The sequence below is a fragment of the Anolis sagrei genome, chromosome 1 (assembly GCF_037176765.1).
Source record: "Anolis sagrei isolate rAnoSag1 chromosome 1, rAnoSag1.mat, whole genome shotgun sequence".
NCBI classification, from domain to species: domain Eukaryota; kingdom Metazoa; phylum Chordata; class Lepidosauria; order Squamata; family Dactyloidae; genus Anolis; species Anolis sagrei.
The window spans coordinates 68,888,581-68,909,222 of NC_090021.1; the positions used below are offsets into that span (position 1 = coordinate 68,888,581).

Sequence of the window (20,642 nt, forward strand, 5' to 3'; positions counted from 1 at the left end):
GCCTCCCTCCCTCCCCCGCGCAAAATGGCTTTGGCTCCGCCTTAGTGCTGGGGTCCCCGTGACGTCCCACCCAGGGCCTCCCCTTCGCCGAGCAGCAGGGACTTGCCTATGCTTCTTCCAAGCCAATTCTGGCTCCTGGCGACCCTAAAGAGAACCCGTCCCTGGGAGTTCTTGATGGGACTTGCTCAGAAAGGCCTTCTTTTGCCTTTCTCTCAGGATACACGAAATGGCACTCTTCCATTATCCGGGCGAGGCCAGGAGAGGGCGCTAGAGCAGGCACGGGCAAACTTCGGCCTTCCCTCTGGGTGTTTTGGACTTCCGCTCCCACCATTCCTAATAGCCTCGGGCCCCTTTCTTTCCCCCCTCAGGAAAGGACCTGAGGCTGTTAGGAACTGTGGGAGTTGAAGTCCAAAACACCCAGAGGGTCAATGTTTGCCCATGGCTGCAATAGAGATAGAAAGATAGTCAAGTCAATTTTGCCGGTGGAGGTGGGTAGAAAAAATTAGTTCTAGTTGTGTCCAACTCTGGGGGTGGTGCTCATCTCCATTTTTAATCCGAAGAGCTGGGGTTGTCCGAAGACACCTCCTAGGTCATGTGGCCGGCATGACTGCATGGAGAACCGTTACCTTCCTGCAGGAGTAGTACCTATTGATCCTGTTCCTATTTAATTGCTCTGTTTCCATGATATCTCCTGTTCCATTTATGTTCCTATCCACCTTATTGAACTATTTACCTTTTAATCAATTCATATGTTGGCCTCCTTCCGCACTCCAAAATTTTGTTGCTGTTGCTTGATACTTGTTTATTACTGTTATGCTGTTTTGTGTCATTTTAATTTGTAACTTGCTGTTGCTTTGCTTTTAATTGTAATTCTAATTTTAATTCCAGACAATTTCACCCTATGTATGTCTGGAAGCTCTGTCAAACTGGCTACATGCTAGCAGACTGAAGGTGAACCCGGCGAAGACTGAGATTCTCTGGCATGGCCGCCCGGCAGGTCTGACTCCTCCATTACCCACCTTCGATGGTGCCGCCCTATCTCCATCGACCACTGTTAAGAGCTTAGGTGTCATCCTGGATTCACAGCTGACAATGGAACCTCAGGTCGCTGCTGCCAGCAAACAGGCCTTTTTCCATCTATGACAAGCGAGGCAACTGGCACCCAACCTATCTGACGAGGCTCTGGCAACTGTCATCCATGCCACAGTCATGTCTAGGCTGGACTATTGCAACGGCCTGTATGTGGACCTTCCGATGTCTATGACCCGCAAGCTTCGTACTGTTCAGAATGCGGCAGCCAGGTTACTCACAAGAACACCCATGAAATGCCAAATAACACCAGTGCTACAACATTTACATTGGCTTCAAACGGAGTACCGTGGCCTGCATAAGAGGCTAGTTTTGACCTTTAAAACTCTTTACTGCCAGGGTCCATCGTACCTTAGGGACCACCTCTCCTTCTCCCATCATCGGAGGTTGCAACGACCAGCCCAATGTGACTTACTCCATATACCGGGTCCTAGAGAAGTGCACTTGGAAAGGACCAGACGCAGGGCTTTTTGTATTTCTGCCCCTGCCTTATGGAATTCCTTGCCGCCCTACATGAGAGCCATGCGTGACTTAGGGTCTTTTACTCTCACACTTAAGACCTGGCTTTTTACTAGAGCATTTGATCTCTGTTAATTTTTATTTTTGTATGTATGTATTTTATCTTTTATAATTTAGCTATAAATCGCCTAAAGCATTCTCGGATGGAGGGCAATTAATAAGTTATTAAATGATGATGATGATGATGTATGTTGTCTGGGCTTGGCCCCATGTAAACCGCCCCAAGTCCCCTTGGGGAGATGGAGGCGGGGTAGAAAAATAAAGTTCTTCTATTGATCTACTCACATTTGCTTGTTTTTGAACTTCTAGGTTGGCAGAAGCTGGGGCTAACAGCAGGAGCTCACACCACGCCCCGAATTAGAACCGCCAACCTTTTGGTTAGCAAGTTCAGCAGTTTAACCTGCTGCTCAAACCTAATGGGCCTTCTAAAAATTATTTTGAAGGCATCAATATGTTTAAACAAACAAGTGAGAAAGGACAAGCAGTTGCACTTGCTTTACCAAATTTGTACAGGAATTGCTGTTTGTGGAGCCCCGTGGCGCAGTGGGTTAAACCGCTGAGCTGATGAACTTTCTGACCGAAAGGTCAGCAGTTCGAATCCAGGGAGTGGGGTGAGCTCCAGGCGTGTCGGACTCTGTGGAGTGGTGCTCATCTCCATTTCTAAGCCAAAGAGCCATTACCTTCCTGCAGAAGCAATACCTATTGATCTACCCAAACTGTTAGGTTGGCAGAAGGAGGGTGGGTAGAAGGAGGAAAACATTTTCCCCGTTTTCCTGTTATTCCCCCCACCCATGTTCCCATCATGGAAACAACCCTCCTTCATGAAATAGGAAGTGGGAATAACCAGTGAAAACAGGGTGAAATGGTTTTCCTCCATTAACCCCCCCCCCCCCCCCGGTAAAAGATACTATTCTTCTTTCTCTAGCACCCCTTTGTGGCCCCTGCCTGGATAATGGAACAGTATTCACAAAATTTATACATGAGCTGTCAAATGTAAAACACATTTGAAGACCTATCTCTTCTGACAGGCCGACCTAGCCAGTTTTAATCACAAATTTAAACTTGTATCTGAATCTTTGTTCTGGGTATTTTAATATGTATTTTGTAGAAATATATTTTAGACCCTTGGGGTGTAGCGGGTTAAACTGCTGAGCTGCTGAACTTGCTGGTTCAAATCCGGGGTTTGCTGTTAGCTCTAGCTTCTGCCAACCTAGCAGTTTGAAAAAATGCAAATGTGAGTAGATCAATAGGTACCGCTTCTACAGGAAGGTAACGGCACTCCATGCAGTCATGCTGGCCGCATGACCTTGGAGGTGTTTATGGACAATGCTGGCTCTTTGGCTTAGAACTGGAGATGAGCACCCCCCACCCCCCCAGTCGGGCACGACTAAACTGAAAGTCTAGGGGAAACCTTTACCTTTACAAATATATTTTAATATGTGTATTTTGCAGAATGTGTTTAGATGATTGTGTGTTTTTAGCAATGTTGTAATCAGCCTCGAGCCACGAGGAAAGGCAGGTAAGAAATGTTGGAAATAGCAACCTTCTTCTCAACCCGAGGGGGACTCAGAGTGGTTTACAGATGGCCACTTCAGTACCACACTGTAATACAATGTAACTGTTAAAAACTGTTAAAACCATGTACCTAAATTTGTGGCTGTTTTTCATGTTGCTACATATAAATTCTGTGTTGCACTATTCCTGAATGCCTGACCCCAGAGCCAGGTCTTAACTTTTGTTTCTAAAGACAAGGAGGGGACCAATCTAATATTGTTGGGGAGGGAGTTCCATAGTGAAGGGGCCACCACTGAGAAGACACTGTCTCTCGTCCACCCCAATCACACTTGCAAAGGGGGTGGGACCGAGAGCAGGGTGTCCCCAGCTGATCTTAATGCTCTAGCTGGTTCATAGAGGGTTACATTCGGATGTTATATAACCATGTATCTGGAATGTATAGATACATCAGAACATCTTTGATTTACTGCCTAGAGCTTCTACAAATCCACCCTCCATTTACTTCCAGTGGAAATGAACCAAAGCAGGGCTTTTGGGGGATTCCAGTGACAGGTTTACCTAAACCTCAGCTGGTTCCATTTTAAAAAAGAAACGGTGGATATCCAAATACATTGTACCAAGTACATGAGTTGTTGTGAAATGGAAGTGTAATAATCATGCAACTCAGCCATTATTTATATTCATGAGGATTTTGTGAATGATCAGGAAACACAAATCCAATTCATAGACTTCCATTAAATAGCCAGGCAAAACTTGAGGGTTATCCAAATGATTGTAATGGAATATTATAAACACAAGTGTCTGGGTCAAAAATCCTGCTGTGTCAATTTCAGAAGGTGCAATCAGTGGAGAGAGGAATGAACAATGGAAACCTGGATGAGAGTAACACTAGCTGTTGTGAACATTAAGGTTTAAAAATCCCGACATGTTTAATAATAGGCAAAATACCAGAACCGACTTATAGTTTGCAAAAAATTTAATAAGCAACACCTGGACAAGTCTTACAATTCCAATTCATCAAGGAAAATAGGGCAACTGATCGAATCTCAATCATGTAGACAGTCAAAAGTTTGGAAAAAACACATTATTGAAGGGGAACCACTTAATGCTTTCTAGGAACCTTCTGCACAATCTATTACATAGGGCACATAACAGGAGAGGAAGGTCATGGGAAGGGTCATAATTACAAAGAAAACCCAGGTTTCAATGGCGTATTTCTTCAAAAAATAATCCATAGTGTTTAAAAGGCCATTTAAAAATATTGTAGGTATGGACCAGTCACTGGAGAAGTGTACCATTTTCTCTGCAGAACCAAGAGCATCATGCAGGTTTGGCATGGTTAGGAAACCCATGCATCTGAGCATATAGATTCTTGAACTTAAAAGAAAATCCCAACTCAAAACAGAACTAAAAACAACCTTGAAATAACAATACAAATTCCCAAAAGTAATAAATCAATAAACAAAAACCAAAGTTTACAGTACGCAAAAGATGCATTTATAAACAAATGCAATTTTGGGGGGAAGGGGAAATGACCCTTTTCCAATAAAGATTACAATGCCTTTTTCAACCAAACATATCCCCATGCAATTCCACAACAATACAAAAATTGTATCTACAACAAACAGCAAGATCTTTAAAAACTTCCTGCAAATAATGTACAGGAGAGAATACAACATAAACAAAGAAGAAAGAAGAAAAAGAGGTGGCCAAATTGTGACAGAAAGAAAAAGAAAAAGGAAAACTTATAGGCCTAAAAAAGGAACTTTAAACAATAATGGTGGAAATTATGGCATGAGCTCATTGAGCACTATTTTAACAAAACACTTGAAATACAAGTATGTCTGTTTTTTTAATTTTCCAGTTTTTTTCTTCATTTTAACACATTACTTGAAAGCCTCCTTTAGACAACCATTTATGAGACAGAGCAAACATTCAATAAGACAAAATCTTCCCAACTCTTCTAAAAACTTTTAAGTCAGAGACAGTGCTTTGCATGTCACATATTGGATTACAAACACATTATCCTTACTGAAAAGGTAAGAATCAGATCCTGCCTCTCTGTATCCCAATAATCTGAAAGTGCGGGGAAACCTAAGTTTGGTTTTACACCATGTATAGAAGGATCTTGAGAAAGCAGGGGAATCCATGAGATATATCCTACCTGCACAAGATGCTACATTCTCTTCCCTGTACAGCTTATTCATGTATATCCCACTCATGTACAATTCAAGTTTGGGAAGGTTTCCATTTTGATCACAACTCCAGAATCTCCCAGCCAGCACAAAGAATCCAAATCACAGGGTTTTTCTGAAGCTCTATTTAGATCACATCTGTCCTTCAAGGTAGCTCAGGATATTTGCAATAAGGTCCTCAAGGACTTAATTCTGCTTCACTTCAGCCCAGTTGCTGTGTCATGTACCTTCATGCTACAGCCTTGGGCTGACAAATGACCAGCTGATCTAGTCAACCACTGAAGTGGTCAACTAGCTAAGATCATTCCATTGTAGCTCAGAATGCTTCCTAATAGGTGGTGTATGGATTAGTCTCCAGAAGGACTGGATACCTGAATCCAAGGAAATGCATTTCAGACTGGGAAACAACCTTTCTCTCACAGATTACTGAGCTGCAGTCCATGACTGAAATGTTTAATGCCAACAATGAATATGGCCTAACAGTCTTTCTGTTTTGTCTTTTTACTTGGTGGAGTTGGTTCTGCTTTCCATTTCACAAACACATAAAAAACAAACCACAGTACCACAAGGCTTTATTTTCTCTACATCTTCCAAGACTTTCCTCTAAATGAAATACTGACCACTGGGCCCAGCTCATCTGTTCTTGGGGTTTTTCCTAAATATTAATATTGAGTTTATGAAAACGACGAGTATTCAACAATTAACAGTATACCGGGCAACGTCTCACAGGCATGAAAGCAGAAAGAGGGCCACAAAGTTCATTACAATCTTGTAACAGGAGATGGAGCAAAACTCCTTTTCCTGGTCAGCGGTCTGTGCAAACCCATCAAATGATTCAAATTTCTCTTGTAGAACTGGAATCTGTAGTTCAACATTTTTGTTAGTTGTAGAATTGGGCACTTTTTAAAGTGATCATCTGTCTACAGAACAAAACTTGATCAGTATCTTTTCATGTTTTCACATTAGTTTGAGTGCATGATAATAGAGTTCTAGGCACTACTTTTGTGCATACATGGTATGAGGGACAGCATATCTTCCAGTGATCTTCTTCTGCATCAGTAAGCCCTAATGGGCAAACTTAATAGGCAAGCCTACTGTATGGTGCCCTGGCCCTGGTTCTAACTTTTTCCCACTTGCAAGTCTCAGGAGTGATACTAGGTCAGGGGCAGTGTGGAAAATGAGTGCTTATATCCAGATGCTTTTTAATGCCTGGAGTACCAGATCATCATTTTAGCCTGCCAAGTCACTGGTACATGTCCAAGGATGCCAAGTGTGAACACACTGATGGTTCTCCCTGTATTTTATTTCGCACCATTTTGGAAGAACCGTTTGTGTTATTAAAATGAATGTTGTCTAGTGTTGCTAAACACCACAGCTTCACATCCACTTCACATTTACAGGTGTTTAAATTTGAAACTCTATTCAATATCTTGTCTTTCCTTTTACTATCTGCCACTATAATTTTCTCTTCCATCCTTTTTTCATTCCTATTGTTAAGGAAACCAGTTGGGATTCCCAGTTTCTTTCTTATGTGTCAAACAATGCTTTCTAACTTGTTTATCCAGATGCTTTTGCACATCAATCCCAGAAACTCTTGGCAGCATGGCCAATGGGGAGTCATTCTGACTGCTGTAGCCCACAAATTGGTAAACAGTTGTGTCGAACCTTTTTAGGCTGCCCAGTTGTGAGAGTAGGGGATGGGATTGCAGGAGATGACCACACAGATATCAAAAAAGGGCACAGTGCTGCAGGAAATGGCAAGACAGAGTGTCGACAGGGGGTATTAAATTGTTTAACTTTTCACAATGTGCTTTTAACACATCAGCTTAATACGTGTTAGTCAGCACAGTTTCCATACTCCCCTAGTGTAAAGCCTGTATAGGGACAGTGAGAAACAATTCCAAGAAGATATGTGAAGTGAGGATTTTTATTTTGCACATATCCGTTTGGGTGCTGACAAATCATTTTCAGCTGGACAAAATAAAAAAATAACGACAAAATATTCCAAATATTGGAGAGGATGGGTAAAAATCAAGGATTTCTCTTCAGTGTACTAGAGTTTCTATTCTAATTTAGCCTGACCTCATCTGTGCGGTAATGCAATTTAAGAAAGATATTGATGAGCAGGAACAAGATCAGAAGGAGGTTACCAAAATGGTCTGGAAATCAGGTCCTATAAGTAATGCCTGAGAGACGTGGATATACAGGGTGTCCATAAAGTCTCTTTACCATTTAAATGTTAAAGAGACTTTATAGACACCCTGTATTTGGCTGGAAGAAGTGAAGACAGAGAGATGTTTTCTATCATTAAATCGCTTGCTGATAACAATCTGTTTGGCACAGTAGATCACCCATGGGGTCACTTTGTCTTGTGTTGGAGCACCTGTAATTTAAGCTGTACAGAAAAAAAGTGATAATATAAAGTGGAGAAAGAGATGTTGTTGTTGTATGGTTTTGTTAATTGTATGGTTTTGTTAATATCTTTTTTAAAAATAGCAGCAACAGAGAAATGCTAGAGCTTGAAGGTTTAGTTTTGGGGGCTAAGGCTCCTAGCATCTGCCAGTCAGCATGATTTTGCCAGTCTCTGAAAAATTTGGATTGTTGGTTGCAACTCCACAGGGACAATGCTGCATTGCACTGCAAGACAGTCCTTGTGAGATTGCCTCATCTGGTTCAGAGTAACCAAATATCCTGTTTGCCTCCTAAATATGCATTCCTCAAAGCATTCTGGAAGCATCTCAGTAGTGTATGGCTTCCGAGTGGAATCAACACTGACCTGGTTTCAGGTTCTTGGGTACATTGTAATTCAAGGATGGAGTTGGCATTGGGCAAATAATTCAGTAACCTGAGAACTGTAGCTTCCAGCCCTTAAGGCTCTGAAAATGGGCCCAAAGGTATTAAAGTAAGAACAGATGTAAGCTTAGAAGCTAGAAGTATATCAAAAGGTGAATAAGATTTACAAATATCAGTGCTTCCTATGCATCTCCGTATTAACAGAATCAACTGTATGTTAAACCATTAAGTCTATATTTATGTTATAATTGTCACAGAATGTATTTTTTCCTGGATCAAAGTTTGGAATATGAAATTTGAATTCTGTGACTTCATTCAGTCTGTACATGCTCTTGTTTGCCAACAGATTTTCTGCTGGAGACAACTGAGCAAAACAATAACCTGTTAACAATCACCAGCCTATAGCTCTAAAGTTTTGTTTGATAATGTTTTAAAATACAAAATATGGTGAATATCCTCCGCTGAAGAAAGAAAAATTGCTGAATAACATCACAACCTTCACAGCAATTGAAGTGTTTAAATGTTCTCCCTGGCCAAGGATATTGGCTACATGGTGTGAGAAATCACTCATGTGGAATTCATTTCAGTTTGCACACACTCACTGATAACGCAAGCTCCAGCTCCAAATCAGGAAAATACAGAAGCATAATGGGTTTATCAAACAGTTTTGTTCTCTCTTCAAACCACATCTTCTGAAATACCTGTCACGGCCTCTGACACATAATGGAGAGTTCATCAGGTAGAAACAGTCTCTCTGACTACATAAAGTTGATTAAAGAAACCATTATGTTCCCCATCAGTTTGGGCTTTCAATCTGTTTTCTGGAGCATTGCCCACTTCAATTTATAGCCAAAGAAGGCATGTTCTGACTACAGAATAGCAAGCGTTCACCAACTCTTTCTTTGCTCAATTAGTAGGATGCCAGAATCAATGGGACTTGAATCAGGAACTTTCTGGCACCCTTGGTTGCGAACAAGAATCTTTAGAAAACAAGAAATATTAGGAGCATGGCTCAATTTCCAGCAATCTATTGAGATCCTCTCTGACCAATCCTGGCTATATAACCTTGTGGACTCTGGAATGGACAAATGCTGGCTTTGGCCTTGCCCAGCTGGTCATCTCTACTCCAACCAATATTTGCACTCTGTCTTTTATCATACATCTTCCCTTCTCCAGACACTAAGACCTTCAGATTCAGCTTCCTCCAGTGAAACTCAGACTATTCTAACTGTCCTTATCACCATCTGCTTTTATGCATTCACTCATAAACTGTGCAGCTTCTTGCCAATGCTGCCTTACATACATACCTATTAGATCTTAGCCCATCCTGAAAGCAAGATATGACTATACAAACTAAGTCCAATTCTTGACAAAGACAAGTAATGCTTCAGCATATAGGCCCTTTCAGACTACACCAGTGGTTCTCTACCTATGGGTCCCCAGATGTTTTGGCCTTCAACTCCCAGAAATCCTAACAGCTGGTAAACTGGCTGGGATTTCTGGGAGTTGTAGGCCAAAACACCTGGGGACCCACAGGTTGGGAACCACTCCACTACATAGTCACAGCACTTTGATTCTACTCTGACTGGCTGGACCCTTTATAATCCCAGTGTTTGTAGTTTGGTGAAGAACAAGGGCTCTCTGGTGAGGAATCTAGATGCCCTTTTCTAAAAGAAGAAATCCCAGACTTCCACAGGATGGAACCACAGCAGTTGAAGTGGAATCATAACACTATAGCTGCATATTGTGAAGAGGTCTTGTATCCATGTCATCACCAATTAACATTATAATGTTGCAAAGCTCACCATACATCTTTAATTGTTCAGAGGGTGCACTGTTCTTCAGATTTAAACATTATGAAGTGAAGATCAGTTGTTGTGGCTGTGGTGTAGTTGTTATAACTACACAAAGCTCTGGAAAGCTATTGTTTTGACTACAATGCCCAGAATCCTCCAAATAACTTTTCTAAGCTCTGGTCACAATTTTTTTATCCTACGTATCTGAATAAAAAGCAGAATAAGTATTTTAAACCAACATGTTTGCTTCATCGCATTTCCCCTGCCCAATTTGCTAGTGGCTGGTACAGGCTCATAACCCAAGTCATAGAGGGAAGGGAAGGGAAGGGAAGGAAAAAGATAGAAAGAGGTCGTCTTTTTTCAAAACACCAAGGTAACAACATTGTTTTTTTTCTCTCTCCTTTGAATGATATTTTAAGAACAAAATATGAAATTCCCAAAAACTTCCATGGTGCCTACTGTGATCCATTTCCAAAGAATAAACATATGTCTTCAAGTATGGGTTTTGTTTGTTTTTTTTGCTATTTACCTATTGATGTACAAAGTGATCTGGGGGGATTATGTTCCCTGCTTTAAAAAAAACAGTATGATATAAGGCAATCTATAAAAGAATGCACAAAATGCAAAAAAGAAGGGCAGTCTTTTAAAGTCCCTCTATTGGCTTACATTAGCTACTTTTTGCGGCAAACACAGAAGAACCATCACAACAAGCCAAAAGCTACATTTCCCAACAGAACACAGAATAGCTCTCATTCTTCGCTCGTCCTGAAAAACCAGCACACTGTTGAGTCAAAGAAAATAAATCCCACATCAAAGGAGCCCCACACTATCCCCATTAATGTTTGAAGTTGATGCCCTTCTTGGGGCATTCGGAGACTTTTTTTTTTCCAGTTGCACTTCCTTCTTCACTCCCAGACTCCTTTGTACACCGCTGCCAGACCACCTCCTGGGCTGGCCCTTACGAGAAAGATTATTATGTGTTTTCCCCTCTTTTTGCTCTTTCTTTTTTCATTTGAGGCGCTGAGTCACATTTGCTAGAGCTACTGCAAAGGCCTGCACCGCTGAAAATGGATACTGGAAGTCCAAAATATAAGCGTTGCCATCAATCCTCCCAAACTGCATGACCTGAGGGACAAAATCGTGGAAGGAGAAAAAGAAAAGAAGCAGATAAAAACATTAATAAAAACAAATAAGAACTAAAAAATGTTAAAGAGAATGTGGATTATTATAAGGATGAGAAGCTTACAATCTTTTGCATCATACTGAGAATTAACACTTCAATATGATAAGAGGTTGCAATCAAGTCAGTGAGGCCATCAGAAAGAAAGGATGTTTCCCCTGCAATATTTGGGGGGGGGGGGGGTTGTGCCAAAGTTAGTCTATAAAGGCCTAAACGGTTCTGGCCCAACTTACCTGTCTGAATGCATCTGCTACTATGAACCCACTAGGACGTTAAGATCAACTAGGGAGCCCTGCCCTCGGTCCCACTTGCATCACAAGTACGTCTGACGAGAACGAGAGACAGGGCCTTCTCAGTGGTGGCCCCTTGGCTGTGGAACAGCCTTCCTACAGAAACTAGATCGGCCCCCTCCCTATTAGCATTTTGGAGGAAAGTGAAGACCTGGTTATTCGAACAGGCATTTGAATAATCAGTGTATTGAATATAGGAATATGGAACAACGGATTATGAGATTGGATCTTGATTCTACCTATGAGACGCTAATGAGATGTTATCGTTTAATTGATTGTTTATTATGTCATTGTTTTAATTGTTTTTTAACTGTTTTTATGATGTTGAGCATTGAATTTTGCTATTGTTAACCGCTTTTAGTCGCCCAAGGGCGAGAAAAGCGGCATATAAATGAAGTAAATAAATAAATAAATAAATAATAGAGCTAGGAGCAGTCACTTTTTGGACAACAACGTCCTGAATTCCATGGCCATGGAAGTTATAGTGTAAAAAGTAACTTTTCTCAGCTCTTAATATGTAGGACTGCTCTGAAAGGGTGAGCACTGGAGACTTGATGTGATTAAGAAATTTTTTTTTAATAAATTTCCAAAGATATTTTTCTTTCACACACTTCTCATCTGGATAAAACTGAAGCATACACTTCTCACCCATTCACTCAAATCTTCACACACTCTTCCTGCCAAACAGTGTCAAGAAGTCTTTGTGGAAGGGACTAAATCTAACAATTAGAATTGAAAGCTAGCTTTGTTTTGCAAAGCTAGTTTTAAAAAGTGCTATCTGCTTTAGTTCACACTTCTTAGCTGTAGATATGGAAACATTTATTTTGAAAGGTGAAAAACAAATAGTCAAGGTTTCAAATCAATAGAATCTTGCATCATTTCTTTCTTGACACACTTTACTATTTTCTGCTTTACACATTAGGCATGGTTTAGATTTGCCTTGTTAATTTGGCTGAGGTATTATTCTTGTGATGATCAAATGCGATCTCAGAATCCAAAGGCTCTTCCGCCCTTCACATAGTTTCATGGATCAAAGTAGCTACACACCTGCGATGAAATACATCTTCCATTATCTGCTCAAGGTGCTCTCAGGAAGCCAAAAAATAAGGAACTATTCTTTCTGGAATGTAACAAATTTGGATTTAAGTAGCCAAGCTTTCTATGCTTCTGAGAGGTTCTATTATCTCAAAAGGGAACCATTTCATATATTGGGTTGCTGTGAGTTTTCTGGGCTGAATGGCCATGCTCCAAAAGCATTCTCTCCTGATGTTTCACTGACATCTATGGCAGGCATCTTCAGAGGTTATGAAGTTCTTATATTGTTTTCAATCCTTAGGCTGCCATGTATCCCAGCACTGGGAAAATGGAAGCTGCAAATATAACAAACCAGAAGACACCGTGATGCCCATTTTAGGAAACATATAAGACATATTTATATTTGTTTATGTGCTTATTTATATCCCAGCTTTCTACCAAAATGGGACTCAAAGTGGCCTGTTAATTCTATCTGGAGGCCTAAGGAGACATGGGAAATGAATGGCCCTACAGATGTTAATCCCCAACTGCCAGATGCTCCAGTCAACATGGACTAAGTGAGTCAAAAGTCTTCTTAATTATAGGGGAGGAAAATAACAAATCTTCTCTAATTTTTAACCCTCACAGCACAACTGGCAAGTGCTACAAGAGTGTTGTGGACATCTTGGAAAGTGAGGATGATTTAAGATGCTGGTGGAAGGACCAGGGGTTGAGCTGAAGCCCAAGCAGTGCCCTGTGGCTTCCTCAGCTCAACTTTGAAGAAGCACCCATGGAAGGGTGCTACATCTCAGCCTGCAAAACAAGTACATGTGAGTTTCTCTGAGCAGGCTGAGAAAGAGTTGCTTCAGATTTTGTGGACCTACAAAGAGAAAGGTCTCAGCTGTGCTGGTCCTTGAGATTAGCTTAGAAGCAAGCAAGCAGCAGGCAATGCTTGTGGTCTTAGGATTTAAGGAGCTCAATATGGCACTTTGTTGCTGGCTGCAACATGCAACATCTGTTCTAGAAGCTATGATCTCTTGCTATTTTGTGTTCCTGAACTCTGGACATACCCTTGGACCTTGGCTTTGGATTCTGGTTCATCCTTGTACTCTGGACTCCTTGGTATTTGGCTTCTGACACAGAGGTAGATTTTTATAGCTGTGATTAAACCCAATCCAATCATTTTACCTCATTTTGTATTTGGTTTTTCCAGAGGTAAGCTAATGTATTGTATCATACCTAACATGATAAAATACACATCAAAACCTAACACAAGAAAGTACCTTCAGTTTCTCACTAGTTACCTTACCTGTCTCCCTTCCAGCTCAATCTGGAAGTTTTTTGCGGATTCTTGGGTCACTCTCCCTCCAAAGTCCAGCTGATAAACTTGTGTCGCCTCATTCCACAAGGGCTGCTTGTTAGCCATCACGTACACAAAGCCCTGGCTGCCCAGCCGTCCATCTTCCTTTTCATTTGCTTTTCGGCACTTAAATTCATCAAGTTCACTGGCTGTCCTCAAATTCCTTTTGGTTTTCCACCCCTTTTTACTGCCCTGGCTCTGATTCATCAGTTCATCCCCACTAATAAATAGTTCAGGCTCACTTTCTGAACTGTCCTGAAATTCATTCATTTTGTTCAGCTTTTTTGACTTCAGCTGGTCCTTCTGACTTTTGACTTTCTTCTTCTCTCTGCCCAGTCTAGGGCTAGATATCAGTGAGTTGAAATCGGTCAGCGTAGTCCTGGCCTCCTTTTTGACTTTCCCCTCTGTGATAGCCTGTACATTTCCTTCATCTGCACGGCTGTCCAAGCGTTTCCGGTTCTTTTTCCCAAACTTGTCTGTCCGTTGAGGGATGGGGCTCTCTGTCAACGAGAGTACTTCTTGGAAGTTATCTGCTGTCTCTGCCATGGCATCTGAGCCCACATGAGCTTGGGGCTCTGCTGGTGGTGGAGACATAACAGGCTTCTCCACCACCACCAGGGGCTTCGGCGGGAGAGTGCTTTGAGCACTCTGTGAGGGAGGTGGGAGGGTGCTGTAGGGATTCCATGGGTGCAAGGCCATCGGTGGCAGCTGTAAACTCGAGCAAGTGCTATTTCCAGGATACATGGGGGGCAGAGGGCAATAAGAAAGGTTGGAGGGATAACCTGGCTGAAGCACAACTGTTGGCTCCTGTTGTGCAATTTGAGGAGGGGCCAGACCTTCTTTGGGAGGACAGGGCACCTGCATTCCCTGAAGAGGTGGGGGCGGTGGAGGAGGGACACTGTAGCCCCCCACATAGGGTGCTCCAACCCCATAACTCATCTGAAAAGTGGCAGTGGGACTGGTTGGAGACTTGGGGGAAATAAATGGTGCCCGGGAGATATCCAGATGCTGAGCTTGGCCAATGACCAGAGGGGCAGATTTTACAGGGTGAGGCAAAGTATTTGCTGTCCTTTGTTGAGGAACCCATATTTCCTCACTCATCATAGGTTCCCACTGATAGGGAGGTGGTCTTTTCACACCAATGCTAGGCTCTGCCATGGGAACTGGAACGTGACGTACTGGCTTTTCCACAGGGCAGTGCTGAGAAAGAGCTTCATCTTCCATGAAGGCAGAGTTCACATAATCTGTCCGTTCATGAGAGTTGTCTGGCGGACCCAGCAAACTGTAGGAGGACTGGGAGGCCAAAGGTGAAGTACTGGCTGAGTGTGCAATGACAGAGTTGTGTTGAGAGCTGCTCCCCATTGTTATGTCCGATCTTACATTGCCAATGCTAGACGTGTTGTTGTTACTGTTAACACTGCAGATGTTCACATTTCCACTATTAGCAGCACTGCCACTACTCCCGCTATTGGTGTTGCCACTGTTGCTGCACTGGCTGCAGGTGTACAGCGCTGTTGGCACCCTCTGTTGGTACTGGGCTGCCACAACGTTGCTCTTTAGTTTGGGTGGGAGCTGTAGAGTAGCTCTCTGGCTGTCAACCAGTTGAGCCATTTTCAGTGCTGCCTCCCTGCTATTCCTCCGCAGAGTGGCATGGATGATGCTGTTGTCCAGCCTTTGTGTAATGCCACGACCTTGAGACAGCTGGGCAGCAATCTCTGGGTAAGGCGGTGGATCCCCAGTGGGAATGGAGTAGCGTGGAACTGTAAGTCTGTTCAAGGTAGCGCTGGTACAAGGCTGCTGAATCTTCTTCTCGGATGAAGTAATCCTTAGTGTCGCAGAGCTGCCAGGCCCTGGCAGAGTGTAAGTATTCTGGGCACACAGCATCCGTGTCCGAGGCCGACATACTTCCTCAACATTCCCACTACTGTCAAAAGTGGTTATTCTCTCATAGCCTAGAGGTGTCTGATAATGTCCTGCTGGATAAAGTGGGAAGTCTCCTTTTTTCAAACAGAGGTCTACCGGAGGTTGTTGAGGTACAGGAGGAGGTGGTGGTGCTGTGGTAGGCGCTGCTGGTATGGTGCCTGGGTATGGCGGAGGGGGATTCATTTTGTTCATCTGGATTTCTTGGGCAGTGCTGAAAACAGACGCTTCTCCTTCAGCCACCTGTGGTACTGGGCGCAATATTTTGGCCTTTTGGAGGTGTTCGTGGTCCCTGTCCCCATCTCTGTGGTCCATCATTGCCATCTGGATTGCACCCTGGGGTGGCAGGGGTAACTGAGGGGGCGCCTGGATGATGCGCCCCATTTCTACTCCTCCAAAGATCACCTGGCCTGGGTTGGAGTACCTGCTTGGGATCGGATAGTGAACTGCATTATCATTCATGTGGTCTGCTGCCGCTACAGATGTTGTCTGGTTTGCAAGGACATCCAATTGTACATTCTGATTGGCCAATAAAGACTGAACAAGTCCTATGCTCTGAGTAGGTGACATTGCTTGTGCTGAGCTGTGAATAGGAGCAATTGGGATGTTTACGGTGCACGGTGGGTTGTTTTCGGGAATTCCAGATGCTCCAGTCACTATGACAAAAAACACATAGCTTTATAAAGCATGCAAAAAGAACTTGTAGCCCAGTTGAAGCTACCTGAGAAAAAACATATGGTAGCATAAGATTTCATAGATCTAAGTCTATTCCATCAGAAGAATCATACAGAGTATTATACTATTACAGTTTTCATTTATAGTTTGTTGTCCACAGCAGAAATCTTTGGTTCATGCATCTGATTAGTTACGTTTTAAAAATGCTTGAATGTTTGTTAATCCATGATTAAGCAAATGTTATTGGTGGAGAGATGGGGGCATGAACAGATTGCTTCCCTGCCAAGAATGGGAAGCAAATCAAGAACTGGACATGGAAATACATACACTTTCTATTAAGCCATTCCACAAATCCTCCTTCCCCTCCTGCTCCATGGTTCTCTCCTTGAGTTTCAGATCTTAGTTGAAGGCAGGCATAGGCAAACTTTTTTGCCTTGGGACCACATTGGGGATCCAGCCAGGAGGGCTGGGCTGGGAGGGAGTTGGGTCGTTCATGGGCTGGATGGGCATGGGCCCGGGGAGGTAGGGTCCTGGAGAGGGCGAGACCAGGAGGGGGCAGGGCAAGATCTGGGTCATCCTCAGGTTGTCCTCACAGCATAAGGACAGGGCTGCTTGCTCCATCCTTATGCCAAAATGCAGTGACTGTCCCAATCCTTGGGGTGTCCTCTTGGCATTATGCCAGGAGGAAGGTAAGACAGGTGGTGGCTGAGAGTGCTCCGGAGGGCTCTCAGCCACCACATGCCTTCCTTGAGCTGTCCTCTCGGCATAAGGAAGGGTCCGCTCACACTATCCTTATGCTTGGAGGAGGGCGAGATATGCGGTGGCTGAGAGTGCTCCAGATGGCTCTCAGCTTCTGTGGTCTGCTGTGTCCTTATGTCAAGAGGACAGGGTAAATGATGAGGGTCTGAGGTAAGCGCCCCGGAAGCCGCAACTGGCCCCCAGGCCTTAGTTTGCCAATGCCTGGTTTAAGGGAAAACCAATCTTAGTAAATTTTGGAGTTAAGCGTGTAATTACAAGAAAGGGTCACCATGTCAGTACTATACATGTCAGTATGATCCAGGTTTTAATCTGAACTTGAAAGGAGCTCTCCAAGTGCTGAATCCTATTCCCCAAATAGATTTCACACCCTAGGCAGTTTTTAAGTTTTAAAAAAAATCAGCCCCCCCTCAAGAAGATCTTAAGGCTGTGAACTAAAACCAGAAATGGACAGTAATTTTGGCAATAATGAGTGCCCCTAATTACAGCTTATTAATTGTTATACTTAATTTCCACTTAGGTCAGCCAGAGATTAAGAAAGCTTTAAACAAGTCAAACAGGCCCTGTCAGACATGCAAGAAGAATCCAAGACAGTTCCCTTAACACCTTTAAGAATGCCTAAAGGGTTTTCCCACCATGCCTTTCCAATAAGAAACTCAACGCAAGAAAGACACATATGGCACGTCTCTCAGTCATGCCTGCTCCTGATGATTTCATTGGAGGTATATTATTCATGGGCCTTTGAGTCAAATTTCCAGATGTAAGATGAAGCTAAAAACGAACAGGCTCCTGATTTTCCACCTTCTCAAATCATGACTACATATTTCAAGCTATTTAAAAGTACGCTGAGCCTTGGCCTTTTTTATTACAAGATGGACAAATTGCCCTTTGAGATCTAACTATACATAACTAACTATATATGCAAAGGGATCTTGTAGCCCTTCAGAAACTAAATTAATGGCATAAGGTTTTATAGACTAAGTCTACTTACTCAAACATGTGTCTACATGTAATTGTACATAACTGTATGCTACTTATATGTCTCACCTGGCAAATCATCTTCATCTTCACTAAAAACATTTGGGTTGAAAACAGGTAGGTTTATATAGTCCATGGAAATCTTGCGTACTTCTGGAAGATATATTGTCATTTGTCTGGGTTGAAGATGCAGCAAGCTGGTTTTATATATAACTAGAGGAAGGGAGCAAGAACAAAATATTTGTAAGATAGTAAAAGGTAAAGGTTTCTTCCATGATTGAACAGAGATTTGAACCCTCATCTTGACAATCATAAGGAAAACATAACACATGCTGGCTCTTTCTTTGGTACTGAATGACTAACAGTGTAATGATAATAAAGGTAAAGGTTTCCCCTTGACATTAAGTGTAGTTGAGTCTGACTCTGGGGAGGGGGCATTTCCATTTTTAAGCCAAAGAGCCGGCATTGACCATAGACTCCTCCAAGGTCATGTGGCTAGCATGACTGCATGGAGTGTCGTTATCCTATGGAACACACTCCGTAACAAAATCAGGTCAGCCCCCCTCTCCTGTCCTTCAGGAAGAAATTGAAATCATGGCTGTGGGACCAAGCTTTCAAGCAGCAGTCATAGCAGTACCAATTATAAATGAATCATGTGATTAACAATGGATGGATTTTCGTTTATGACTCTGGACTTGGACTTGTCTCTTTCAAATGGTCTTTTAAACTTTTAATGATGTTTTAACTAATGTTCAAGTGTATTTTTATTATTGTTGTTGGCATCTAATGGTTGCCAGTTGTAAGCCGTCCTGAGTCCCCCTCCGGGGGGGACTCCTTTACCCCCTCCGGGGGTGAGAAGGACAGGATATAAATGCCTGAAATAAATAAATAATTAAATAAATACCCTCTTGCAGAAGTAGTACTTATTGATTTACTCACATCTGCCTGTTTTACAGCTGCTAGGTTGGCAAAAGCTGGGCCTAACAGCGGGAGCTCACCCCACTCCCCGGATTCAAATCATCAACCTTCCAGTCAGCAAGTTCTGCAGCTCAGCAGTTTAACCTGCTGCACCACCAGGGGCTCCCAATAATCTCTGTATACTTACCCAATATGAGCCTCATTGAGATAAGATAAAAATATGTAAAAGAAAAGTCCAGGTAGTATATAGTATTGTTTTCAAAATCAGTAGAGTTCCTCTGTGAAAAGTATAACCATTTAAGAAAGAGTATTCAACTGATGGATGACAATATGCAATGTTTTCTTGTGTTCACACGAGAACAAAGGATGACGATGTACATAGAAAAAAGCTACCTGGATGGTGATGTACTTTCTATTTAGGAGTTCTACCAGCATTAAAAAATAAAAATATATCCTAGAATGTGTATGGACAAGCTGTAGCTCATTAAATATTGCTGAGCTACACCTCTATTAACCTTAGCCAAAAGTTAGAAATAATGGAATTTGGTCCAACAACACTAGGAGAATCCCAAGTTCAGTTCCAAGTAAACGAGAATGGTCTTTCCTGAGTTCTAACACAGAACCAAACAAGTCTTAATCTCATCAGTGTCTGGAGGTGACTTTTTTTGGGAAGCCCACATCTAAGGAAGGTTACACATCTGACCAAATGAGAGAAAACAATCAAGTAGAAATGATTAAGGGAACTGCAGATAGAATTTTACAACTCGTGATGACAAAACTATAAAACAAATGGAATATATTTTAAAAGCAAAAACAGGTGGGATTGAAAGGAAGAGGGCTGCTATAAAATTAATCTTATAATACTTTGTCTGTGATTTGTTTGATTGATGGATTTCAAATGGAACAGATTTTTCTCTGAACGCCTTATAAAAGGAATCCAAGGGTATCAACATAAAATATCACTAAAATTTCAAAGAATTAATAATAAAAATCAACTATTTGCAGTGGTGTGAAATATTCTAGTATGGATTGCAACATTGTCAGATAGCCTTGATAGATTTAGTTGAGTTTCATTCCAAGGCATTCACAAGATTATTCATTTTGCAAAACTGTATCAAAAATCTGTTCATACCAACTTCATAAAAAAAAAACTATGGTTAAGGATATTGTCTCTTATTCCCAAGATACTCAATGGGACTCCATGAAACAGTGTAGAGCAAAAATTTCAATATAAGAATGGGTTTTAAAATCCTTAGTTTGTAACATTGTGAACACATTTACTTTGGAGTAAGTCCTACCAAACTGATTTAGGACCTGTCAATAAATCTGCAAAGATTTATGCTGGCCATAGTTTTTCTGCTTGCTTCACATTAGGATTAGGTGACAAGTGGTAAATACTGTATTTCATCACATACTAGTCACCATCACATACTAGTCATACACTATGGGTCCCGGTTTTGTTTTTTATAATTCCTTGCATAATAGTCACACCCTTAGTTCACAAGGTGTGATTATTATGTGAAGGCAGCAACTCTCTGTACCTTGGAGGAAACAGGTGAGAAAGCCAATAAACCCACCTGTTCATCTATCTCTCCCCTCTGAAGCTACTCTGCGCAGCGGGTAAAACTTCACCTGCCCACATGG

The 20,642-nt window shown here is 42.1% G+C and overlaps 1 protein-coding gene across 1 annotated transcript in view; it reads right to left on the minus strand.

Moving 5' to 3' along the window:
- Positions 1-4,081: 4,081 nt before the first annotated feature.
- TULP4 (TUB like protein 4) overlaps positions 4,082-20,642 on the minus strand; it is a 128,509-nt gene continuing 111,948 nt past the window's right edge. The window contains exons 13-15 of the mRNA XM_060753652.2: positions 18,150-18,293; positions 13,701-16,327; positions 4,082-11,032 (exon numbers count right to left, since the gene is read on the minus strand). Of these exons, the coding sequence (XP_060609635.1) occupies positions 10,916-11,032; positions 13,701-16,327; positions 18,150-18,293 (2,888 nt within the window). The 3' untranslated portion in view covers positions 4,082-10,915. The remainder of the gene's footprint in view (positions 11,033-13,700; positions 16,328-18,149; positions 18,294-20,642) is intronic.